This window comes from Alligator mississippiensis, chromosome 6 (assembly GCF_030867095.1).
Source record: "Alligator mississippiensis isolate rAllMis1 chromosome 6, rAllMis1, whole genome shotgun sequence".
NCBI lineage: Eukaryota > Metazoa > Chordata > Crocodylia > Alligatoridae > Alligator > Alligator mississippiensis.
Window position 1 is genome coordinate 59175978 of NC_081829.1, and position 27151 is coordinate 59203128.

At 46.9% G+C, this 27151-nt stretch overlaps 1 protein-coding gene across 1 annotated transcript in view; it reads right to left on the bottom strand.

Moving 5' to 3' along the window:
• SPOCK2 (SPARC (osteonectin), cwcv and kazal like domains proteoglycan 2) overlaps positions 1 to 25721 on the bottom strand; it is a 54479-nt gene extending 28758 nt beyond the window's left edge. Inside the window, exon 1 of the mRNA XM_059729918.1 lies at positions 25313 to 25721. Coding sequence (XP_059585901.1) covers positions 25313 to 25504 — 192 coding nt within the window. The 5' untranslated portion in view covers positions 25505 to 25721. The remainder of the gene's footprint in view (positions 1 to 25312) is intronic.
• Between the last annotated feature and the right edge of the window lie 1430 nt (positions 25722 to 27151).

Below are 27151 nucleotides of genomic sequence, written 5' to 3' on the forward strand. Positions count from 1 at the left end.
CCCAGCATGCCAACTTCTTACCGGTCAAGGTTGTAGGAGTTTTTGGCACTCTGCCCAAAAATATTGCTGACCCCTGCCCTAGCAGAACCTGGGGCAAACTGGCCTTTTGCTTCTTTTCTCAAAGCATCTCCTTTCCTGGTACATGTGACAGAGCCAGCTCAAACCAGAAGTTCCAATCTTAAAGTTTGCTGATATGGGGAAAGGCCCCAGAGCAGAAGCTGAAGGCTCTGGCTACTTGGAGCATCCCTTTCCCTAAGTGCTCAGCAAGCTTTTGTGTTGATCCCTGCATCTCTTCCAGCCAGAGTGACTACCAGCTTTCCTCTGTCCAGCACAGCTAGGGAGCTGTCCAGCTGGATACCTGCTGAAGAGCAGCACCAGGGCAGAATGGGAGATTTCTGGAGACTGAGTTTGTAGACACTGTCTTCTGGTCAGAAAGGCACAGGCCTGGCAACAGAAAGAGGGAATGGAATGGTTCCCAGCAGATGCCCGCTGCTGTAGCTGACTGTAACAGACTCTTTACTCCCCCAAGATGAGTTGTGTTTTCCTATTCAGCAGAAGCAAGCAGCACACAGAGCAAGTGAGAGAGAGCCAGTGCTGCAGCTTCACATGAAAGCAGCTACTTGCTCCCACCCATTCCATTTTGTAGTATTGATCCAAGACCATCTCTCCGTCACTGCTACTTCTCCCGAAAGCTGCCCAGTGACAGGGGTAGAGTACACTCACTAGTTCAGAGCTTCGTGAGCATCTATCAGTATATTAGCCGTCTTGGGCCCTGATGGGTACTTAACTGCCTGATTGTACTTCCTAAAGAGGCCCTGTATTGCCTTTCCAATGGTCTTAAATTTGGGCCACTTTGGTGCCCGAACATGCACTTAGGATTCCCAGAGTCCTTGAGACAAAAGTTCAGCCAAACCAAGTAGCAGGGTCAAGACCAGCAGAGACAGCCTGTCACTTCCCAATCACTGCTTTAAATCCAAGCCAGATCAGCAGCATGCAGAGGTGAGCAGCTGCTGCCCAGTGATGATTAATGGCTTGACTGAAATGACCTTGTGGCCCCACTCAAGCTTCAGATTCAGCCCTCCGTATCTGAAGCTGGCATCCTCAGCAGCAAAATGGAACCTCAGATAGCAGCAGCCCCTGGCTCTCAGCTGGGGGTAAGAGTGGGTGACTTGGTATAGACCAGTGTGGGTGGCTTGCCTTGCCTAGTCTGTGGAGGAACTCTGTATCTACATCAGCTTGGATTTTGTTTAAAAGAGCTTTGGGGGTGAGTGTACTGAGAAGGGGCAGGGAAGTAAGTTTTATGCCCATTCTTCAAGTTCATGCTCTTCTCATGATGGAAATAAAATGTTAAAAAAGATCAATCAATATCAAAATGTTTAAAGGAGCAAGAATAGATGAAGAAAAAGAGCAGCATGCAGGACCATTCAGCTGCTTCTGCCTGGGTCCCCCTCTTTCCTGGAAGAACACAGGCACCACTCTCCTTTCTTCCTCCAACCCATTGCTATTGGTTGAGACTTGCTCAGAAAAGGGGAGATTTTACCAAGTTTTTGGATAAAGCTTGATATGTGTGAAGGGGAACATCCAAAACCCCCCTGCATTCCACCCCAAGAAAGGTCCATTTCTAATACTTCCTTGCCTCCTTGCAGATAACAATGCTGGGTTTTTTTCAAGTCACCCATCTGCCAGTTTGCACCTTGATTTAATATAACAAGAAAACCCACACACAATTCATGCATACTCCCACTTCTTAAGGTCAAATGACTATTTCCATTATCCTCATTTTAAATCAAGCAAATGCTGATTTCTTGGGATTCTTTGCATTTCATAAGACACTTACTGCCATTTCCAAAAGCAACGAGGAATGACAATTAAACAAGCAGAGAAGCGCAGCCCCCTGCTGCCTCATTTTCAACCCCAAAAGGCTTGGCTTTAAAACAACTCATGCAGTTACTGGTTTTATGATTCAGATACCTACAGGTGCAGACAACACTGGTCTGCAGTCTCACTGGGCTTGCTGTGACTATGGGTCTCATTTTCCCAGATTGTTACTGTTCTTCCTACAGCCCTTTTGGTATCTCCTGCTGTAATTCTGTTTCTCCTCTTGCTGACATTGCAGACCTCCTTCCTGGAGAAGATGCCAACCCCTTGATGCAGCCTAATATAGACAAGGTTATCACGCAGCACTGTGAGCCTCCATGAGGCACTATTAGCCTCTGGTTATATAATATCCACAAGAGGATGGGGATGGCTGACAATCCCAGCAGTAGCAGCATTCACATTTGGTAGCTGCTACGCTAGACTTTTGCTGTCAAAATTCCCGAGATGGATAAGTGTCTGGCAGTAAAGCAATTTCCCCTTGCTCGGAAGCCAATAGGCTGGTGGAGCCAATACGCAAACACAGCTCTTTGTAGATGCCAGGGCCTTTCATACTACACCTGACATTTCTAGAGCACCTTTCATCCCACAGGACCTTAAAGTGCTTCACAGATCACATACAAGGAGATGTCTTCACCCTCCACTGAAATGCAGTCTCCACTCAGATGGAAACATGCCATCTGAGTGGTGGTGATGCTCTCCCCTACCTTGGGGGTCTTTAAGAGGAGGCTAGACATGCACCTGGCCGGGGTCATCTGACCCCAGTGCTCTTTCCTGCCCAGGGCAGGGGGTCAGACTCGATGATCTGCTGAGGTCCCTTCCTACCCAAACATCTATGAATCTATGACAGCCAAACTGCTTGAGCAGCACCACACAAATATTTATACTTTTAGCTGCTTTTCTTGCTTTATCAGAAATGGGAAGAGAGGATGGAAAAGAAATGGCAGTAGGTACAGTCTAAACACCTGCGTAAGACCTGAAAACAGGGCACTAGAATCTGCAGTGGAGTCATGGTGTTCTCATGATATTCTTGTTTAAGGAAGTTGTTGAGCTTTTTATTTTAAATTCCTGATGATTTACAATTCTGAGGAGGCAAAAAGTGATCCTGCAGAAACAGGAGGGCTAACCCTTAGTCCCTGTCAGGATAAATGGTCCAGAGCTGAAGTGGAACATTTACATTTTAAGTTGAAATCAAAGATTCATTTATTATGATGCTGACTAAGACTGCAGAGAAATCAGCTGCTGCAGTGTGCCAGTAAAGAATAGCTCTGTATTGACACACCACTGCTCAGTCACAAGGAGCTGCCTGCCTTTGATGTACTCATTTCTCATGTTCTCAAGTCAAAACAAACATTCCTAAAACCAAACCTGCTGTCACCATCTCACTGGGGCCTATGAGATGGACAGAAGGAAAATGCTGCAGAGGAGAAAGGGAGGGCTGGCAAAATGTAGCGGAGTCTGTTCAGCACCCTTCCCTTTACTTTTACAAGAGGAAAATGCCTGGCTGTTGATCTGGACTGTCAGCTAATTGCTGGAGACTCGAAGGAATTCAGAAATGCAGTAAACTAACACAGACTTTTCAGCTACAAAATCAGACCAGACCATGCCCAGTCTGACTGGATGGGAGTCTGGGCATATCTAAAACTCTTTGCTGGTGACTATGGCACCTGGCTGCAGCACTGCATGCATCCCAACTAAATGCATCTCCTCTCCAGGTGTTCATAAGGGTGGGATGAAGGCAGCTGGCACAGGCATTGAGTGACTAAACTAAGGTTGCTACCTTGTACCAAATCCTCAATGCAGCAGACTGAAAGAGTCAGCTTAGAAATCAGATCGGGAGCTAGTTAACCTCAAGAAAACTAAGAATTTGCCAGCCAATGGGTTCCTATTAGATAGTTAACCAGAGACCTCTTAGAAGGGCTTAAAATTTGGGTGCAGCATCTCATACCAGCAGTCCTGAACAATACCAGTCCAGCATGTGCTTCTCCGCTCAAATAGTTTCAGACCCTCCCTGTCACAAAAGTAACAAGGGAACAGCTGCAGACTGAAGGGTACAGTCAGCAATGGGACCATTTTTCTGGCTCAAGCCAGTTTCCAGTCACAACAGTTCAGTCTGGGCTGGAAGTCATTACCCACTTAGATTTGTTAGTAGCCTATTGGAACTAGGCTGGTTGACTCAGTTGAGTTTCTGATGGACAAGTGTACTCATTAGATAGATGGGATGAGATCACAATAGGCCCTAATTGGTACCTTTTCTGTAGGCTCAAAACAGATGCTACAGACTCAGAGGGAGTGCAGGTAACATTTCCAGCATAGGTCTGAGGCACACTAGGCATATGGGGATGTGTGAGGGCTGCCTGTACTACTGCCCCCTGCATTATCAACTTTATCAGTAAAGAGGGCAGGGGTCCTAACATTTTTAAACAACTAATTTAGTCTCAGACCTTTGCCATACCCAGCCATAAATGCTGGTGTCTGTCAACCAGTTATGTGCACTGCACCCTTTACTGGATGCTGGGCTGCTCCCAGCCAGATGCATCATGGCAAAATGAGGTTTGTACCAGTCCCTTAAGGATCTGAATGCACAGGGCTGATGGGATGAAATCAGTAGCAATGCAGGTCCCAGCACAGGTCATCATTCAGGTTGGGACTCAGGAGCACCATTCACAGAAAACTCAAGTTACCAGTTCTGCTAGGACACATCCACTATCTTCCTTGTCCTTCAAACAAACAAGATTCACTTTAAACCCATGCACACATTGGAACAAGCTACTGATTCTGCTGGGCTTGATGGTATTGACAGGTTCAGTGAATCAAGGCATTTGATGGGCTAGTGACTTGTATGCACTTGAAAAGAAGTCAAGAGAGAGCAGGACAGAGGCGATAATAGGTACTTTCTATTTATTTCATTAACCTCTATCCCCAGCTCCACCCTACATTAGCTAACAATGCTGATATACTGTGCAGGCTCCAAAAGGCACTGATAAACCCTGGTGTAGACCTTTTACCTTGCATTATAGTAGCTTCAGTATAACTTTTACTGTGTTAACTTTAAGTTAGCTTAAGTGAAACCAAGGGAAGTATGGTAAAAGGAACTGAATCCCAGGCAAGAGAAATTTCTTTAAAAGACTGGCCAGTCTTAGGACATCAAATCCTGATTAAAGGTTAAAGTCACCGTGTTTCAGCTCAACCATCATTACACAAAGAAGTCACCTTTCTAACTGTATTTGGTGACACTTCTATTGAGTAATGATGTAAAACTTTGTTTGAGGGGGATAAAAAGGGGCTCAGTAATCTGAGATGGGTTCCTATGGTTTCTTTGGCATCCTTCACTGAGTTTCCAATGCCTCTTAAAACTTTACTCTCCAAATCTGGGTAATATTTCCCTATAGCTGACCACCTGTTAGAAATTCTTAAGATTTTAAGATGTAAGGCTGCCTATTTATGCTTGGGTCATAAATGTACATCTAGATAGGTACTGTGTTCTTCTTCATTTGCCAGCAATACTCATAACTGGAGAATTCTAATAAAGTTGCTTTTGCAGTCACTCCATGGGAGGACTCATTTTGTATAAAAACAGAGGCTGTCAAAATCAGAGTAGATTTAAATCCCTAAATCTACTCCAGAAATCAACACAGGACTCTTTTCAGGTCAGGTTCCTTAAGTCTCAGTCTAAGGTGCCACACCTCTCTAAATTGGTACAACTGACAACTTTCTTAACTGACAGGGCTGGCACGGTGGCGTCTGGTCATCCATGTTCTCCATTACTGAGCTCATGGCTTAGAAAGCACTCAGTTGTTCTGACCTCTTGGAGGAGCTATGGCAGAGATCTCCTTGATGGACCAATGACTTACCCTCCAAAGAATGAGAAAACCATGTCAATGGCAAGGGGGAGGACAGTGAGGTATAGTAACATACAGTGTAGAACAGGTTGGGCTCTGAGCAGCCAGGGGAGATGCTGTTTTCAGTTTGACTCCTGCTGGCATGTTCAGGAAAAGACCTTTCATAAGTTCTGTCAAGCTCTGTGTAGGAGGACAGCTGACAGCTTATTAACTCTGACAGGCAGAGTGCTCCTGGAGCAGTATATTCCACCTGAGCTCCTCGCTGAAAGGGATATTTGGAAAGAGAGGAGCAAAGGAAAGGTGAGGAGAAAAGAGAGTAAAGAAAAGGAAGAAGGAAGAAAGGAAGGAAAAGGGAAGGAGAGAAAATAAGGAAAACACCTACTTGTCTGCCCTACCTTTCCCTAGTACCAGAGTAAAAAACAAATGGAGATAAAGAACAACCACCCTGCTCCTGGAGACCCAGCACAAACCAAGCACAGAAGCCAGAGCTCCCACACCACACTCCCTATCATGGAGGAGAGCCATTCCCTGCGCTGCAGCCTGAGCTGTGCTCTCTGCTGGACAGAGGTCACTCAGCTGTGCATATCCGTAACAGCAGGACTCAGGCCCATTAGCCAAAATAGGACTATACTGATGAGAAGCAAGGTGCCCTGTGCAGTCTCATTACTCAGTGATCCCCAGACACGTCAAAACCCCTCCTCTTTTCCCATTAGAAATGAGTAGAAATGGAAACAGGAGAGAGAAGCAGAAATTTCAGCCCAAGCAGAGCACTTGATAATGGTTCTAACATACAGTAAATGTCACCATGCGCTGCCTGAGAATAGGACCTGTCTTCCCAAATGGAGAAGAGACGACAGCAATATCTTTTAAAACGAGACTCTCAGCAGTGCAGTGGGCTATGCTGACACATCACGTGCTTCATCTTCTATCTGGTAAAAAACATTTAGCATTGCCAACGGGCCCAACTGCAGAAGGCCTGAGCAGCTACAGCTCCCATTTGTTTCCACTGGAGGTGGCAGGAGGGGGAAGAAGTCCCCACCAGGTCTATGGAAATCAAGCCCAAGGGACTCCCAGCTCTCTGGCTGAAGTCCCTCTGTATGATCTCCCCATGTACCACATCCCTTTTAACAGCAGCTGTTCAAGAAACAGCACAATGACCTGCCAGGTGTAAAACACGGGCAGCAGGCACTTGGAGTGCAAGTCTAAGTGGGGCCTTGGCAGAGGGAAGGAGCTAAAGAACCATAATTCATGTTCGGGGTGTTGGTTGTAGCTATGTTGGTTTAAGGCAGGAGAAGGCAATTATTGTGGCTGGAGAGCCACTTAATGAGATTAGTTGAGCTTGGTAAGGCCACATCAGTAGCTCCACCCTTTGACAGTTGCCCCGCCCGCCCCATGGTCACCATCTTGGGACCTGAAGTCCTGCCCCTAACCTTTGCCACCTGAAGTCCCTCCCCTTGTCCCTTGGAAATACTCCTTTTGGGAGTGGGGGTGGCAGGGTTGCCATGTTAGAACCAGAAAAAAAACAAACAAACCATACACTAAAAGTCAAACACCTACATTTTAATTTTATTACAAAAAATATTTTTGTCATGATTTGTGTTTGCGTACTGTATATAGAGGTGACTGCACAATAGCTAAAAAATAAAGTCTTAGTTTTGTATATTGTGGGGGGAGAGAGTGGGGGGGTGTATGGTGGGGCAATAGGGTATGTTGGAGAGGTATATACATGGGCAGGTTGTGGGGGCAGGGTACGAGTGTGTGGGGAGGGGAGCCAGGGGCCGGGGCTCCCCTCCACTTTCACTGGAGTCCTGGGACCTGAGCGGCAGAGAGTGGTGAAGGCAGCTGGCTCCAGCACATGGAGCTTCTCTCTACAGGCGTACAAGTGCAGGAGTTGCACATGCATGGCGGGGAGCCCTGGCAATAAAGGTGGCCCAGCTGGGCTGCGCTCCTCTCCCCCATGTGCAGCACTGGCTAGAGCCGCACGCTGCCAGGAAGCAGCGCCTACACTGGGCACAAGCACCCAGAGTGCCCTGCCGCTGCAGCTGCTTGTGGGGGCTGCGCACCATGGGGAGAGTGTGAATGGGGCCCCCCACGCTCTCTCCACCCTCCTTCATACCCACACCTTCCTACCTGAGCTCCGCGTTGCCACTGCCCGCCTGAGCGCAGACCCTGCACTGCCGCTGGCCCCACACTCCATGCTCTTGCATAGCTGCAGCTTCCCCGCGGCCCCTGCCTCCACTCCCCCTACTTCCCTACCTGCTGCCCAGGGTGAGGGGGACACTAGGTAAGCCGAGCAGGTCCCCTGGAGGTTGCAGCAGTGACAGCAGCAGCCCCGCACAAAAGTTGCGTGCTGGCCACACCAGGCCTTTCCGTCCATGAGGTGGGAGTGAGGCCCAATAAGGTATGTTGGTGGAGGGCATTGGCAACGAGGAGAGGGTACATGCAGGTGCATGTGCACCCCCTGCAAAAAGCACTGCTGGCGACGCCTGCAGGCAGTCCCTGATCACTGCTGGCTGTTGCTGATGGCATCTGCAGCTGCTTGCTGCTCGCCACCCCTCCTCCCCTCCCCGCTGTGGCCGCTTGCAGGAACTGCCCGCTCACCACTGCCACACCCCTGCTGCCAATACTGCCACTGCTGCCTGCAGGCAGTCGCCATGCCCCCCAGCATCCAGGGGCATGTGGCATTCATGGGGAGGAAGGGGGGGGTGTATAGTGGGTGCCTCACTCCCACCCTTGTGAGCAGAAGGGCTGGGTGGGGTACAATTAGTTGGTGGGCACTGCAGGCCAGATGAAAGTGCCTGGTGGGCCAGATCTACCCATGGGCCATATTTTGCCTGCCCCTGATTCTAAGGTTAGATAGCACATTTACCCGAAGAACCTTGTCTGCCTATTATTAGACCAACTAAATCATTGGAAAAACTGTTCTTTGCAAGTTTTCGGGAGCACACATCCTTCTTCAGGCAGAAAGAGGGTCTGCTGGTGTTTTGTGTTTTCCTGGGTGGAATAGAAGCCAATATGCAAAATGTAGGTCTATGAAATGCAAATGCATGGCAGTGAGGAGCAGAGGCCATGGGAGACAATAGGTGAGAGACAGGTGGGGAGTGGGGGTGAGGGGGAAATGTTGACCTGGTGATAGAATGATGCTGGCAAAATGTAGAGAGGTTACTTGGGGTTATCAGATCTCCCATCCACTCTGCCACACATCTGCATCTTCACAGGCCTGCATTTTGCATGTTGGCTTCTATTCTACCCAGGAGAACACAAAACACCAGCAGACTCTCCCTATTTAGTTGGTCTAATAAAAGGTATCGCATTTACCCAAAGAACCTTGTTTGCCAATTCATGTTGGGCATAATTCAGGGGTGGACACAACCCCACATTCTCCTAAGAAAACCAGCTATATGCAAAAGGAGCCTGGGATCCTTGCCTGAGGTCTTCTCCCTGGTAGCAACACAGCTACATCTCCCTGCTGGGTTGTGGGAAGTCACATACCCCAAGGCTCCCTCCAAACAGATGTCATCTAGATTGCAAGCACTTCAGAGCATGGACTGTCTCTTTTTAGGTGTGTACACAGCTCTGGCATCATGGGAAAGGGATCTGTAGGGTCTACTGTAAAACAAATAATAAAAACTATTTCTGTACAGAATGTTTCCAGTGCTGTCCCACAGGTGTCAGCTGTCTTTTAACAGGTTCACACTGCAGCAGTGGTGCTCAAACTTTTCCACAGGTTTGCCGGGTTGGGCAGTGCCTGGTCTGACTACAGGCCAAATGGTGGTTCTGATCCAGTGCCTGGGGCTGGTACAGCAGCCCCTACCTGGCCAGGTGGAGCAGGCCATAGGGCAGCCTGGCCCGAGCCCAGCCCCACAGGGTGAGAAGGGGACTTCATCAAGCCTCATGGCAGGGCAGCAGGAGAGGGGAAGGGTTGTGACCCAGTCCTGAAGGAAAGAAGGGGGCATGGCTTGTCTCCAACCTGGCCCTGTGGAGGGGAAGGGGGTGCAGCCCAGCCCCATGGCAAGAAGGCATGGCCTGGCTCTGGCCACGTAAACAGGGCTTTGACAGAGGGAATTTGGCATGGGGAAGGGTGGACATACTAATGGCCACTGCTCCCCTGCTGCCAAATTTCCATACCTGTGCAGAGCCTCGATGTGATGACTCTGTGGGCCTCATTTGGTGTGCAGGCCATAGGTTGAGCACCCCTGCACTACAGGATATTGATGCCTAAAACTCAGTACTTATACAATGATAGAAATAGGGCTGAAAGGCGCCTCAAGAGCTCATTTAATCCAAACCCCTCCCCTAAGGCAGGATCAACAGATTAAAACATTCTTGACAGAAGTTTGTATAACTTGTTCTCAAACTCCACCAATGACAGATTCCACAAACTCTCTAGGAAATGTACTCGTGCTTAACTATCCATACAGGTAGAAAGGGTTTTTCAGTGTTTTAAGATCCCTTGCTGCAGCTTAAGCCTGTTACTTCTTGATCTATCCCCACAGGACATGAGAAACATATTATAAAAACTGCCTTTATAGAAGTCATTCAATACTTGAAGACTATCAAATCTACCCTCAGTCTTCTCCATACCAAAATCTTTCAATCTTTCCTCAGAGATCATGCTTTCTAGGCCTTTCATCATTTTGTTGCTCTCCTCTCAACTCTCTCCAATTGATCCACAATTCAGTAGTAATGTGGTGCCCAAAGCTAGACACTACTCCAGCTGAGACCTTGCCAGTGCTGAGTAGTATGGAAAGATCACTGCACATGTCTTAGATGCAGCACTCCTGCCAGTACCGTATTAGGCTGTCTTACAACAGTATGGAACTCATGCAATTTATGAACCACTATAACTCCCCTATCCTCTTCCTGCAGAACTGCTGCCTAGCCAATTGTTCCCCATTTTCTGTTTATATAGTTGATTATGCCTAAGTGTAGTACTGTGTCTAATCCTTATTGAATTGTATCCCTTTTATTTCATATCCTTTCCCCAACTTGTCAAAATCATTTTGAATTCTAATCCTGTTCTCTGAAATGCTTGAACCCTTCACCTGTAAATTTAATAAAGTGCATTCTCTATTCCATCATCCAAAGCATTAATGAAAATATTGAATAGAAGTGCACCCAAGGGAGACGCCTGCAGAACTCCACTGAGTATATCCTTCCAGTCTGAGACTAGGTCACCAAGGTACCATGCTCAAAGTGTACGTTCCAACCAGCTGTGTCCACACCATACAGTAGCAAAATCTAAACCATATTTCCCTAGCTTGCTTATAAGAAAGCATTGTGAAAGTACTTAAATCCTTACTTAAGGTACAATATCTCTAGTGCTCCTTCCCTATCCATCAGGCATGCTGCCCTGTCATAAAAGGAAATTGGGTTACTTATATGAGGACTGTCCAAATAGCAGCATGTGGGCTGTATGCAGCCCCCAAGGGGTTACATTGCAGCCCCCAGGCTCCCCATTTGGCTGTTGCTCCCCACAACCACTCCAGCTCAGCATCAGCCAGGAGCTCCAGGCTCCTCCTCCCTCTGGTTTCCCTTTTCTGTCCCTGCCCCAGGTGACAGGGTGGTTCACTACAGCTTTGCCTGCAGTGCCAAGGGAGCCTGCAGCCCAGGGTGACTGGAAACCAAGGGTGAGTCAGGGTGCCCAAGCAATAACAGAAGGGGCCCAGAGTGCAGCAAGGAAGCAGTGGCAGGGAATGCAGACAGCAGGAGGGAGCGGAGCACAGAGTTCAGCTGGAAGCATAGTGTACCAGGAAGGTGCAGGGAGTACGGCTGTGTAGCAGCAAGGGGGCATGTAGGGCCCACAGTCCCCACTGGTGTGGCCCAAGGGGTGTGCAGCCCCCAGCCACTTGCTGCTATTTGGAAAGCCCTGACTTAGACAATTTGGGCTCCTATAGACGTGCAGGGAGCCAGCTCCAGTGTGCTGGAAATCCAGCACATTGAAGCAGACTCGAATAATGCCAGAGCATGGAAATAAAATACATTCCAGCTGACTCTGGCGTCACGTGTATCAGCATTCCCATGCTGAAAAGTGGTAATGGGGCACTTTGAAATAAAGCTTGCTCAACGAGCTTTAATTCAAAGGTCCCCACCGCCATTTTTCAGCGTGGGGGACGGTGACACATGCGACACTCAGGCACTTTTGATTAGCATGGCTCACTAATTAAAGCACTCCCCCCCCCCCCCCATGCCTCCCCAAGCACATGTAAAAATCCCAGCTTTGTTCTTAATGAGCTGGCTGTAACACACCACCCTGTAATCTTCTAATTCCTTACATAATGATGTTAGATTCTTTGTTCCAGGATCTTTCCAGGAGTCCAGTTAGACCAATTGGTCTGTAACTGCCAGTCTTCCTTTTCCATCTCTACAAATAAAAGGTACTATGTATCAGGGGTGTACTTGGTAGCTGTGGACACAGAGGGACAGCCGTCCATCTTCAGCTCCCTCTGTGCAAAAATGAAGTTTATTTCCTACCTAGGGGAACTTCTTACCATTTTGTACCATCTATACATTTCCCAGAGCCTGACGAAGGAACTCTGATCCCAAAAGCTTGCAGAAAAGGACATTTTTCTTGTGATTCCCTAGTTGGTCTAATAAGAGGTATAATTTTGGGACCAAGAGTTCTATTTTTGTAAGGTACTATGTATGCATGTTTCCAGATTTCTAGAACCTTACTCATCCTCTAGGAGTTCTCAAAGACAACAGTTAATAGCTCTGAGATTGCTTAGTCAAGTCTCAATGCTCAGGTGAATTTCATCAGGCCCAGCTCATTTGAAAACATCTACTTCTCTAGGCAGACTCTAACTTGTTCCTTTCCTATTCTAGCCTGAGTTTGTAGGGTCTTGTCACGGATGATAATTGTGTTAGTCAACTGTTCTCAGTTAACCTTTTAGTGATAACAGAAGTGAAAAAAAAAAAAAAAAAAGACATTAAACACTCCAAACTTTTTGGTGTCATCTATTGTTAGGCTTCCCTTCCTACTGAGAAGTAGACCAGCTCTCTCCTTGGTCTTCCTTTTACTCCCAATGCACTTAAAGTATAACAAGAAAACATTCTCCGTGTCCCTTCCTAGTGGTATCTCATTTTGTGCCTTGATCTCCGATTTTGTCCCTACGTGCTCATGCTATTCTATTATACTCATCTTCAGTAATCTGACCTAGTTTCCATTTTTTGTCAGATTTTTTGAGTTTCAGGTCACTGAAGCACTGAGGATTTAGCCAAGCTGGTTTCTTGCTACACTTCTTATCTTTCTTTTTGTATTGAGATAGTTCAAGCTTGTGCCCTAATCATTGTATCCTTTAAGAAACTGCCACTTTTTTTTTTTTTTAAACCTTTGACTTGCTTTCCAAAAGTGAGGAACAGAACCCAAGTTTCCTGAGTCCCAGTCCCAAGTTATGTTCTCAGTTTGATTCACCTAATTAATGTCTTGTAAGTTAATTGTGTGTGCCCATGAACCACGCTAGCACAGAAAAGAATGGGAAGTCCAACACAAACAATGACGGTAAGATAGATTCAGAAACAAGTTATTCAGTTGTCTACTAACCACTAGGCTCAATGAGTTCTCAATAATCCCTCCATTTTTCCTTAAATCGAGAGGGGTTTTTGAGACAATTCACTGATGATTTGGTGTTTGTGGCTTCAAACTGTTGCTATGGAAATGAGCTAAGATACCATAAACAGAGAATTACGGCTTCGCTGTAGTAACAAGGAAAAAAAAATGAAGAAATAATTATTCTGCTGTGCGCAAACCTTAGTACACAGTAATTAGAAAAGCTAAGTGTAAAAAACAAATGGAAAAATTGCCAGTTGTAAGATGTGGGTTTTGTTTGTTTAAACTTCTTTTTTTTTTTTAAATCTGCCCTCTCACTGATTTGGATTAGAAAATGTTTTATTTTGTAGCCTTTTGCTTCTCTAACCTAACACAAATGGTCCTTCTCTAACCTAACACAAATGGTCTTGTAACAAGATGCAGAACTGAGACCTGAGCACCCCGAGTTCCATTTCCTGGGAAATTCTCCCCGCCACCCCCTGACTGTGTGCAGACAACACTTTTCTCTGCCTTAGCTGTCTTTATAAGATAGGGATAACAAGACTTCCACTTCCCATTCTTCGTTTGTCTGGTCCAGCAGTGCCTACCAAAATTGGCCCCCTGATTTTAGTTTACTTGCTACTACTGTATGATAAATAAATAAAATATTTTCAGTTTTCTATAAGCCACCATGCTCACTGCTGGGTGCCTGGATGGGTCTTCTGCTGTGCAGGTTAGAGGTGTACTGTTCCCATTTTCTCCACCCTAGAATAGGAGACCAGGTTCTGGTTGCACTATGGAGGCAGACACCTCAGTTTTTGGACTGAGGAAGCACCTCACATGGCCCAACAGTAAGTTGCCCTAATCAGTCACAGGGTGATATGGACAGGCTCAGTTGGGAGTCATGAGTAGTTTGTCCTAGTGACAAAGATAGCAACTGTGACAAGGCCTCAAAAGCGAGCGGGATGCAGGGCAGGGAAAAATAGGGGAGACACAAAAAAGGCATATTCTTTGGGAACAGGGTGAGGAGTAATAACATGAAACAGGAACCTCAAATAGGATGCGCCAAAGCCGGAACCATTTCAGGGAGCAACCAACAGTGTCCAATGTGTTGCAAATAACAGGCATAGGATGGGTCCCATTAGAAAACCATCATGTTAACAGCATTTCTGAGCCAGGCTGTTTCACTGAATAGAGTGTTCATTGTGAAGCAGTAAAACCCCAATGGAAAGAACCCTGGTAAAAACCTCTCCATGAGTTCTAGACAATAACGTTCAAGGTGGGAATGGAGGGGAAGCAATGTGGTACAACTGGGATGGCACCTCAGCAGGGAAGCTGAAACCAAGGTTCCCTTCAAGGTGTGCGTGTGCGCACAATTTAATACAGTGCCGTGCACCAACTTATTAATGCCGCACACCCGCCTGGAGAGGAGCTGGGCTGCAGCGTGGCAAGGCAAGGCAGGGACTGGCACGGGCTCTTCTCACTCCCAGAGGTGGGGGCTGCCACCGGGAAACTGCTTCATTCCCCAGCCCCAAGGCCATGTGCCCCCTCACTCTCGGAGGTCAGGTGGGGGCTGGCACGGGCTCTGCCAGTGCCGGGGAACTGCTCTGTTCCCCAGCCCCAAGGCCATGCATCTCCTCACTCCTAGAGGCGGGGGCTGGGGGCTGCTGCTGCCAGGAAACTGCTCCCCAGCCCCGAGGCCATGTGCCTCCTCGCTCCCAGAGCAGGGACACACGTGGAGCTTGGTTTCCCCAGATCTCAGGTGCGCGGGGCAGGATGGTGCAAAACCTGGGTCTGCATCAGAGGAAAAGGAGCAGGCACAAGGAATCATTCCTAACCATGATGTAGTCTAGGGGTGCTGGTTACAGTTGTGTTGGTCCAAGGACATAGGCAGGCAAGGTGCTTTGGGTAAGTTATATCACATTTACCCAAAGCACTTTGTCTAACCATGACATAAGATTTCTGCACCATGAATGGGGAATCCCTATTACCGGCTCCAGGGAGCTGCTCTGCTCCCCAGCCCCCAGTCTCGTGCTTGGAGGATTATTGCAAAATCCATTGCATAAGGATCCATTATATGAGGATTCTAGTCTATTAGGCTTAGCGTAGTCCAGATCCAAGATTAGCGAAAGGGGAAGGCAGGACCAAAGCGGCATACTCACAGACCACTACACCTTAGAGGGAACTTTGGCTGAAACCCATCCTGCTTCAAGCACTCCATCCACTCCAGCAGCTAGTCAAGCAGAAAGGTTTCCTTCAGCCCTTCTCTCTCTCCAACCTCCTGACTGCAAGGTCTGGGGTGGTTGAGGGGACATGTGCTTGGAAAGAAGTATGTGTGGGCTGAAGGACTGTGAATAAGAATTAGTGATGATGATGATGACATATGGCAATCTGTTGAGCTGGAGGAGGGACAGAGATGCCAAGGGGGTCAGAATTAAGTCTGCTCTTATTATCACTGCTAATGATCTGGAAGTGGGGAGTAACAACATGCTAATTAAATTTGTAGGCCATACCGAGCTGGGAGGGGTTGTAAACAGAGAAAAAAAAACATTGCTGCTACTTCGATGAAAATGAGTGTAGCATCACTTACATCTTCTGCTGAAGGATGGACTCAGACTGAAAGGTCTGGAATCTTGGACAACCACCAGCTCAAAATGTGTTCCTAATGAGTCTCCTCTCCTGACTCCAGGCCTCAAACACTGGCCCAATCAGCTAAAGAACCTACCTCCTCACCCCACTTCCTATCTTTCCTATAACTACACATCTGTTTTAGACATGTTTGGGTCTCTGATGGGCCCCCTGGCCTCTATAGCATAGCTAATTTCATACTTTTCCAACAGTGCCTGGGAATCTAAATAGTACAGTCCCCAGGTATGAAATCCCTAGAAAATTTCCCATTCTCTCACACAATCTCTCAGGCCACAGAAACCATATGTTCAAACCTTACCATACAAACCAAACACCTCAGTGTCCAAAAGTCCAGCACAGCCCAACATGCAATGAATATAAATGCTGGGGCGTGCATGAATTTAAATAAAGTTGGGAAGGGAGCTGCCCAAGGCATAAGTAGTCAATTCTCCATACTGGATGCATCTACACTGCACAGTTGTTACTGCGCTGTCATTTAGTACAGGCAGTCCTCAGCCTTATGACACAATTGGTTCCTGAAAACCACATCTTAAGTTGAAACGTTGTAGCTCAGAACTGATTTTCTCATAAGAAACCATGTTATAAATGGGGGATTGGTTCCTGAACCCAGGCCTGATACCCTATTTATACCAAAAATACCCCAGAATTTTGTACTCGATCAACTATAGACAAGTAATATAGCTACATTAACGTATTTATATTATAAATAGCAATCACATTGATTTGGAAGGACTTCTTTGAGGTGACTTTGCTAGACTTTTTGAAAGGCTCTTGGTTGGACTTTTTGAAGGGTTCTTAGCTGGAGTCTTCTCAGGAGTCTTGGCTGCAGGTTTTTCTGGAGACTTGTCTTTCTTAAAGAAAGTGACCAAGGAAGTTTGGACAGATGTTTTCCAGGGAGATGAGTGATGCAGCAAACTTGTTCGCTGGTGTGGCGTCACATCAGATCAAGTGTAAAGTTGAAACTTACGTCAGAAAGTTGAAGCAGGGTGTCAATTTATAAATGTTGTAAGTGCGAAACATTGTAAAATCGAGGACTGCCTGTACTTCCTTTTGGAAGTACTAAATGACAGCACAGTAAAAGCCATCACTGAGCCGTCCTGGAGGTGCACTATTATTTTTAGATGCTACATCACCATAGTGACGCGCTATAGAGAGGGAGCTTGTCACTATGGCAACATAGTGGTGGCATCATGTGTGGCCCACTATGCACATTCTGAGATTGGGGAACTCTTGTCAGCAACCTCAACCTAGAGGGTGTTTGTACATAGCCTCTTTTGTCATCACTGAGTACTGGGCAGGAACAAACTTTATCTTCTGCTTCCCATATCATCCCATCCTGGTTAGCAAGCGTCTTGCATTAACCCACCACACTTAATCTACTTTGGCCTAGAGTCTCTCTGATGTCAGGCAGTTTTGTCTTGTTCTTCAATTATAGTTGGAAAAAGACCATAGCAGTATGACACTAGGAAGGGAAGAACAAAAACCCCAGAATTAGCTAAGTGGGTGGCAAGGACCCAACAGCTCTTCTACCATTCTAGTCTCAGCCCTGGGGAAGGCAAAGGGCAGTGCAAGAGACCTCACTCCAGTACTGCTCCTGAGGTTCTTGATTTGCAAAAAGAACCAGGGAACAGAGGCAGATTCAGACAGAAGTCACCAGATTTTAAAAACTAAAAAGCAAACGAAGAGGTGCAGGGAGTGCAACCAGCTTTCTGAAAGAACTGTGGACCTTAATAGTATGATATAGATTTGCAAATTGATTTTCTGTCTCACCAAGCTCTGAGAGCAATGGCTATATATTCCTACAGTTTTGGGATGAAACTCCTACCAGTGAAATGCAACTGCCTCTGGCTGAGAATATGGTCACAGGCTAGCAATTCACAGCAATTCCACACAACAGTTTAGGACAGGGGGCTGCAATGTTTTGGAGAAGGAGGCCATTTTAATGGAGCTTAGCTCTGAGCACAGGACACTTCCAACTCAACACCACTGCTCTCCTTGCTTCACCCCATCATGCCACTACTGCTTCTCTTTGACACCCAGCTGCCACCCAGGCAAAACCTCTTCTCCCCACCCACCACCAAAGCCCCCTCCCTAGCTCCAAGGACCAGATAAAATGGCTCTGGGGGCTATAAGTTGCTGACTCCTAGTTTAGGACACAAAGCAAAGGGAATTTAGGTAGAACCAATATACCCAACTGGAATTTGGTGAGAAGGGCAGAATTAACATCCATGCCAATAATACACCAGAGGCTGCCAATACATCAGAAGCTCTTTCATGACCAAGGAATGGCTAGGTTCACAGATTTATGTGCCATCCTAATGAAAGGAAATCTAGAAGCCTGGTACTATCTACTGCCATTCTGAGCTAGTAAATCTGCAAGAACTAAAAAGGAAGACCCATATAGCAAATCCCAAACACCACTTCCTATAGTGCCTGGGCTCATTTCAAAAGCCTCCCAGCCAGGTACTGACCAGACAAAATCTTTCTTAGACCTTGATTCTTTCATAAGCAGTGACCAGGTCACATGTTGACATGGCTGGATGCTGATCCCTTTGCTCCCTTTTAATCTAACTATACAACAGAGGGTCAGTTCCTGTCCTACAGTACTCCTGGACAGGTTTCATAAGCAAGGACAGACTGATGCATTACTCAAAAAAGGAGACGTCTCTCCTTGCAGCCTTGAGCTGAGGGACCTAGACCCACCCACATTCTTGCTACCCATTCCTAGGCCACATGATTGACAGGGCTTTGTTCCAGCAAACTATTAAATATTTAGTTTATTCTTAGCAAGGGAGTGGAAGAAGAGGGAAATCAATGACTGGAAAAATATAATGCTGCCCTAGAGTCTAAAGCATTGTACAGACACAAAAAGGAACAGGAAAGCAGGGAGGAGAGGAGAGGGGCAGGGGAGAAGAAAAAAAAATAATCTTTTTTCACTTCCCCAGAAGAATTTCACACTTGAGGCGTGAATGTGCTGATCAGGCGCTGGCTCCCAGGAGTGGGCTGTTTGTTTGTTTTTGTAAATTACATTCATAAGGTAAAAACATTTTATAAAATTGGATTCCTCTGCACCAGAGGCATTTTTTCCCTGCTGACAGCCTTCTTTCCAGCTACCAGCTGACTGCTACTAATCTGACATTAAAATGGTTCACATTGAAAGGGACTCACCAAGATTCCAGGCTCTTCAAAGGTAATTTAGTGTGGAAGAAAGGGGCCAAGTAGAAAGCACGAGAGACTGGGGCTGCATATCCAGAGAACGGGCACAGGCATCCAGCAGTGGCAGAAAGTGCCCAATAGGATGCCTCAGACACGACACAGTAGAACTGTCATGAGACCAAGGGGACGCCTATACACGAGCGCAGAGGCTGGAATTCCAGCATGTCAGAGCAGACTCAATTAAGTCTGCCGGAGCGTGGTAATTCCCACACTCCAGCAGCCTCCTGCATCTCATATCAGCATCCCCATGCTTAAAAATGGTGACGGAGGCACTTTGTCTAAAGTTCATCAAATTAGCTTATTAGTTTAAGTGTGGGGACACTGATACACAAGATGCGGCAGCGCTTTAATTAGAGAGGTTTTCTCAATACGTAGAGCCTGATCTTAGAGAGGCAAACACAAGAGTGAGGACCAGCCTGCAAAAGTCACCAAAACTGAAAAGAACCCCCCAGGTAATACTCTTTACTCAATCAGGGCTTTAGGACCCAACTGTCTCTGAGGAAGGAACTGACCTTTTGTTGTCCATTTGATGCCTAGCAGTCCTCTAGGCATATAGTTTATGCATTCTGCTGTGCTTATAAACAGACCGATGCTGTATGCTGGGAGCTGCCTCTAATGATGCTGCAGTTATTGTGACCAAACTATTTGCTGTTCACTTGGTGCATACAAAGAAAATTAATTAGCTTAGTTGCCAGAAAGTGCACCCAGGAAAGAAAAGCTTTCCTGATACTTATTTCATGACATCAAGATGCAACAGAAGGACTCAGATCCTTAGCTTAGAGCTCTGAGGGTCCCTCAAAGATGGTGTTGGATGGAGATGGAGAGATGCAGTGGGTTAAAACTCCTGAAGTTAAAATGTACCTAGAGTTTCTACCAAGCAATGTCAAACCTTTAGGTAACACACACATGCATGTAGACACTTGGTTGTTTTTTAAATCCTCTTATTTTATATCATGCTTTGCCATACTACTGAAAGGCGACAGCATACTTGTTTTAAGCAGGTTGTTTTAGTTTGCTATATGCCACTGATCCCAGATTCCTGAAGGAAAAGGCTCTCCATGACTAAATCAGGTCAGGACTGCAAGGGATAAGTGACTGATACACAAGGTAATAGCCCAGGACCTGAATAAAAATGGAAGTCAGGGAGGCCTGAGTGGCACACTCAGAGAAGGGATGGGATTTATTATTAAAGAGAAACATTGGCATTAATGCTACATTACAGCTCAGTTGCATTAAAATAAACAGCCAAGAAACACAAAAGAGAATGACCCTTGGGGAAAGCTGAAGTAGCCACACTTCACATATTTTTACATAAAAATTCATATTAGTTTCTAGCAAGAGGTGTAGCTTCAGTATATTATACTTTGTGTCACTAAGTTAATACCATCAAACATGGTAAACTGTAGAATCTCAATTTATGTCAGCTCACTTTCTCCGATATTTAACTCTGCAGTTTCTATCCCTCATTAATGTTATATTTAGACTATCATATAATAAGAAGTCATGTAACAAATTTATACAAACTGATCTATCTATTGATACAATTTGCCTGGTTAAAAATCGTTCACCCAATAAATAGCACTAAGCAGGAAACAGTGAAAACAGAAAGGGCATTAGTCTGGGTCTGACCCTGCCACTGATGTTCATCATCCTGGGGAAAAAACCTTGGTGTTGGACAGCACAGACTTTCCCAACATGGTCAAGAAGAGTTGGTTGTATTTCCCCTCATTTCCCTTTGAGACATGGCTCCCCACCTAAATTCAAGTTCTCACTTGAGTTCCTTTAAACACTTGAGTTTTTGTGCATTCTGAAGCTATGGTAAACCGACCTAGCGCCACCAAGTCCAATAATGCTGTTCAGGTTTAAACCAGCTGAGGATCTGGCCCAAAGACTTCAGCAGACAGTTTTCTATGCAGAAGCTTTTATGCACGGAAGTCACCCTCCCATAAATTATAATTACAATGAAAGCAAAATAAACTATTAATAGTATATGGTTGCAAAGCTATGAAATCCCATATAGTTGAAGGATAAACCTTGACATTAAATCAGCAGCCATATGGCATGCTGTTGCTAGAGAAAATTTAACTTCTAAAATGTTACTGCTCTTAAACACAAGACTGCCCTTAAGATCACTGGGAATTATTGGCATCTTGGTGGAGAGAGAGCAGGAGGAATCCAGTGCCGTGCAACCAACTTGCACATAGTATAACTTTACAGCTTGTATCAGTAGAGACTTCCAAATGGATACTGGATGGCTTCTGGGCATGACTTGCTGTCTTCATGGGCTTTGTCATTTTGCCCCATGATGATTGTAATAGCTCCAATGCCCTCACATCAGACCAGCATACTTACATACCCCAGTTTAGAAGGGAAGGGAAGTCAGACTGCACATTTATGATTGTTTCTATGCTTGTGCACATGTGAAACTTTCTAGTCTTAACCAGTACCAGCATGACTGGCATACTCTAATCTACGGGACATTCAGATAAGGTTAAATGAAGGTTTTGCTACCATGGTTGAGGGTCTGCATGGACAGTGATGGAGTTTACACTGAAGTGACAACTTGCCTTAAGATGTACTTGGATGGGAGCTCCTGCAGGAGCTCTAGGGACACAGGTCTGGCATTACTCCAAAACTCCATTATGCTCAGCAGTGATGTGGGTATCACTTGGCTTGTAATTCCAGTAGGAACCAATGCTGTGAAATTGCACGTTAAATCAGGAGACTCATACTGCAGTGATATTTTTTCTTCCCAATCCAGTATTTCCAGTAACAGAAGATATGCATCTTGGCGCAGTGAAAGTCTCCACTGACGAGACATACTACCTCTCCACAAACCAGAGGTATCATTCTGTTCAGAAATACATCCTGGTTGGATGGCAAGGTTTCTCTTGCTAAGTCTAACCAAAGAAGAAAGGAACAATGGTGGAGGAACGAGCAGCCTGATCCTGAGCAGCCGAGTGGAATTTATCTTGGTCCAAAGGGGTATTTTCATTGCAATCAATAGCTTTCATTTTCATGTCGATTAGTAATACTGCAGTGTTTGGCAGCTTCATGCAGGTGTGGCTTTCTGATGATGCAAAGCCTCCGAGAACGAGACTAGAGCAGGGCAGCCACTCAGAAGCACAACAACAAATACAGCACAAACAATTTCCCAAACAACTGCAGAAACAATCGAGTTTGTTCTAACCATGATGCAGGGAGGAAAGCTTTCCTGCCGCCAGACACTTGCTAGTCCTCATTACAAATCTTATTCTCTTCTTCAGTTCACATCCTACACTGCAGAGGACAAGAGCACAGCACACTGACCAGCCTGCCATTTCTCTGCCATTTAAACAGAGCTGTGACACAGTAACTGGCAACTCACATGGCAGAGCATTTCTTAGCAAAAAATGAATTCCAAAGGATTTGCTTATTAATCTAGGCAAACTACCAGCATTATTGAAACTGCTTTCATTTAAGCCCTGGCTGTACCAGAATACCATTTCAACCAGCTGTCTGGCAGCAAAAAAGATACTCATGCACCTGTATGTACTCCCAGGTTTGCAAGAAGCATGTGCAAAGATGTGTACAGTATATGGCAACCCAGGCCTGCAGGCACTGGCATGCTGGCAAAAAAAACCCCATCCCTTACCCACACAGCAAAGATACCATGCCATTCCTTATCTACTAATTAGCTTTCTTTACTTTGTATACGTGAAACCACAGATAAATTGTACTTCTGCCAAAGACCACAACCCTCAAAAACAGGTTTTCCAGCTCCAAACTGAAGAATCATTCAGTCTTTATTTAAGGCCTAATGTAATAACCCCCCCTCCTCATCCTGTCTTTCTGATTTCCCTGAAGACCCCCAAATATGTCAAGCCAAAGCAGGCCTGTTCTCACATGCTGCTTTCTTTGCTAATATCTTGTAGATCCTACTTTCATCAGCAACAAAGCTGAAAATGTTTAAAAGCCTTACACACAGTCTTAACAAGTTACTGCAATTGGGATTCATCAGTTCTGCACTACGCTGTATTCAGAGCAGGTCTCTAATGGCAAGTATTTAAGAGTGAAACACCCCTCTTCTTTTATCCATACCCTTTATCTATTAAACTAATTAGTTTATTTAACAGGGAGAGCCAGAACCTATCCCCAGCACTGATCCATATTCATGATCACACATTTTAGCTCAAAGCTGCAGGGTGCTGGCTTTTCTCATGAATGCAGAGTCCCCCTTTGGTGAGATAAATTGCTAGATGAGTTTAGGGGCTCAGGTTCTGGTGAAAGACTAGTCACACTTAAAGATCCAAGAAAGCAAAGGTAGGCTCTTTGCAAGCTTCCCCCATGCGCCTCTGCAATATCCCACCTATTGTAGTCCTCTGTCTCCTAAATACAGATGGACCATCTCACTGAATTGTGCCCCACTGTGTCATAGTTTTGTGACAGTGATTCCCTATCAGGGTGCCAGGGCAACCTTGGGTGCCCTGACATCCTTTCAAGTGTGCCATGGGGTGCCACTCAATGTTAGCACTGTTAGGTGTGCAAACATGATTCACAAAGATAAACCCAGAGGTTTCAAATAGGAATCCATATTGTTAAAAACATTCTGCCCTGCTGTGGGCTTTCCGAGTTCTTTTCAACAGAAGAATTGCTCTAGTATTTTTTGTAGTAAAATAAACAAGTGAAAAACTAAGAGCTGGCATTTTCCAAGCATCTTAAATCTGAAAAGGCTGAGAACCACTGCTCTATGATATGGACAAATATCCACAGGATACAAAGATAAACCCATCCTCCCCCCCTCACCTTGCTTTTTACATACAACTTCTTGGGGATTTGAACCAAAATATCAAGGAGGTGAAAGGTCAGTCCATTAACTCCCAGGTTCTAAAACAAATTAATCCTCAAGCACAAGGAGTAATAGGCAGTTTCCTAAATCTCTGTTATCAAAGCAATGGATTAAGCCATCAGGAAACCTTCACTAACTCTTAATTTTAAAAACTGTGTTCAATTTCAGCTCAGGTCATAAGTGACACCCCAGCCTTCAGGGGACATTTTTTCAAGAATGGAAGAGAATCAAGCCTTGAAGATCAGAACAGAAATATACTGGCAGTTCCACTGAGAAAAGCTTGCCTGTACCCCACCCACATCATGCCTAGCACTAACAACTGGCAGAAATGTTCCTCATTTTTCAGAAGCATTAAATAATTTTAAATATCAGCCTGCCGATACCAACTCATTAAAAAACAGGAGAGAAAGCAACTCAATAATAGCCTTAACTTAGAGACTGAGAGCAGGATTTTTCAGCAGACAAGAAATGGCTGTGAATCCTACGCTCTGCATCAGTGTTAAAACCTGACTGCAGTTTGGAATGAGATTCAGCAAGCTCATTGCAGCGATAACCACTAACTGGTTTATGTGCCTCTAACAAGAGCTACCAGCTGACTTCAGCAGGCAGTATCGGCGTCCATAACGCAGCATGGGTAGAATAACAAGAGACAGTAACAATTCCAATTTGCCGTGGATAGTAGCAAAATCAAATTAAGATCTGGAACTAAGTACATCTCCTTATGATTAAGGGCTACGTGTAATTGTGAAGGTTACTAGATTAGCAGCCTCCTGAATTCAAGGTATCCGATGACTCATAGTTCAAGTGTATTCGCTGCAATGCCAGCGTCCTCACAGGTGCCTGCCAAAAAACCTCAGCTGGGCACCATGGGGTGACGGCTCTCAAAGGTAAACTGATCAACTCCTGGCGGCACACCCAGAGATTACCCGAGACCGCTCAATTCATCGCAGGTAGCCACACAAGGCAGCATCTAGCTATGAAAGGGCCATCAAGGGAAACATCTACCCGAATTCGGGTTGTATTTTGAGGCTGCATTTCTGGCTTAAGACGGGACTCAGTCTCCCTTAGCTGTAGCCAGGGGTCTGCTGCCCTTTCATCCTGGCAGGAGCAGGGACGGGCCGCAGCCCTGTGGGCGCCGCCACACGCAGGCCCGGCAGCGGCCCGAGGGGCTGGTGGCAGCCGCCGCCGCCGGCGGACAGGCGGGAGCTGGGCGCGCCCTGGCGGCCGCGACCCCGGCCCCGGCCCCGGCCCCGGGAGCCCGCCAGCAGGTGCGGGGAGAGGAAGCTGCCGCCCCGCCCCGCCCCGCTGCGCAGCCCTCGGCTCAGCCCCGCGTGTCTCCCCGGGCCGAGGGCAGGAGGCGCCCCCCGCACTCACGTCTCGGAAGCGGTTCCAGTGCTTGATCTTGCCGCTGTACTGGGAGATGGACGAGAGCCACTGCTCGTCCTCCATGAAGTTGCCCGGGCTCTCGCCGTCCTTGCCCGCCCTGCCGTCCCCGTCCGCCCGCGCCACGGCCGCCAGCGCCAGCCCCAGCGCCAGCGCCAGCAGCGGCCGCCCCGCGGCTCGCATCCTCGGCCCGCTCCGCTCCGCAACCCGCTCCCGCCAAGCGCCGCGCCACGCCGCTCCTGCCCGGGGACGAGACGCCGGGGGCTCCGCCGCGAGATGTGGCCGCCTGCGAGATGCGCCGCTGCCGCTGCCCGAGCCTGCGCCGAGAGGCGGCGCCGTCACGGGGGCAGCGGCCGCCTTGACATCATCGCACCTGCGAGCAGGAGCCTCCCCCTCCCTCGCCGCCCCGAGCCCCCGGCGGGCCGGGACGGGCAGCCTTGCTCGGCGCTGAGGCGGCGGCAAGCGCCCGGGGCCCCCCTCAGCCCCCGCGCCTCTGGACGCCTCCCGCGGGTGAGGCAGCGCGATGAAGGCTGGCCGCTGCCGCCCTCAGCTAGTAGCCCCGGTCGCACACAGGCAGGTGCCTTCGTTTGCAGCCCCCCCCGCGAGAAGAAGAGCGCAGGGCCTCCAACCAGCCCCGGTCTGCGTAGGACAGACCGCGCCCAGGGTCAGGACTCGCCACTTGCTCTGTAAAGATGCTCTATTTAGGGCTAGGAAAGCTTTGTCTGCTCCCTCCAGCTGCAACTGACTTGCCATGAGGTGAAGCTCTGGGGAAGAGATGGTGTTTGCTCTTATTTCCAAAGCTGTTCCCCTCTTAAAACTTTAATTACCTTGTGATAACCTCCCTCCCCCCCCCCCCCAATTTCGGGGATTAAAGAGCACAGTCTAGTTCAGCGCAATGGGAGCCTAAGCCAGGCCCTGTCATCAGCTCTGGCCCAGCACGTGGCTGCACAACTTTACAGGGGTCCATATAGACAGAGCACCTTGCCTATCCGGGGCTGGCAAATGCAAACTGCTGCTTAAAGCCCAATGGGATAGCACAGAAAAGAGAGCCTATTCGTTTTTGCTAACCTCTGCCAGCCTTCGTACCGGAAAATTGTAACTTCTAACGGCAGTAGATTCCACCTCCGCAAATGTGATTTTCGAGACATCTTCCTTCTCAAGGGTTAACACTTTCCCAAGTGCTGATGGGAATTTAAATTTTTTCCCTCGATGAGAGAGGAATAATAGATGATGTTTACATCAGTAGGAAAGCAAAGAGGAGCCAAAAAAAATCTGGAGACACAAAACATGTTGATCACATAGAAGGAGATTCAATTTTCACACAAAAGCCTGCCTTTCAGTTCCAGAAATTCATAATGCTGATGCCAATCTGTAGAAGAGGAAAAACAGATTAGCATTCTCCTAACTCCCCTGAATGCAAACTGAAACAGAACTAAAAATACATTTGCATATCTATAGTCAGAGATGGAGACAATAGATATTATTTCTGCATTTTGAAGTAGGCTGCAGGCTGAGAAAGGAATTGGAGAAGTGATACTGCAATTAAATCCAAGGACGCAGACTGAAGGGGTTGGGAAGCTGCTATCCATAAATAATGGGAAATGGTAGGCTGAGGAACTCAAAGACCTTAGTTTCTGAAGCAGCATCCAGGCCTCCGGGAAGTGCTAGTTTCTTGTCACAACAGCACCATTTGCACATTTGTTTATATACAAGGTGCTGGAGCTCTCTTAACCCAGTGCAACAGTGGAGCTTATTGATACTGCGTTCCAGCTCAGTGCTAACCCATACGGGCCCTGGTGCCTTTCACCTCTTTCTGCTGATTGGAAGGAA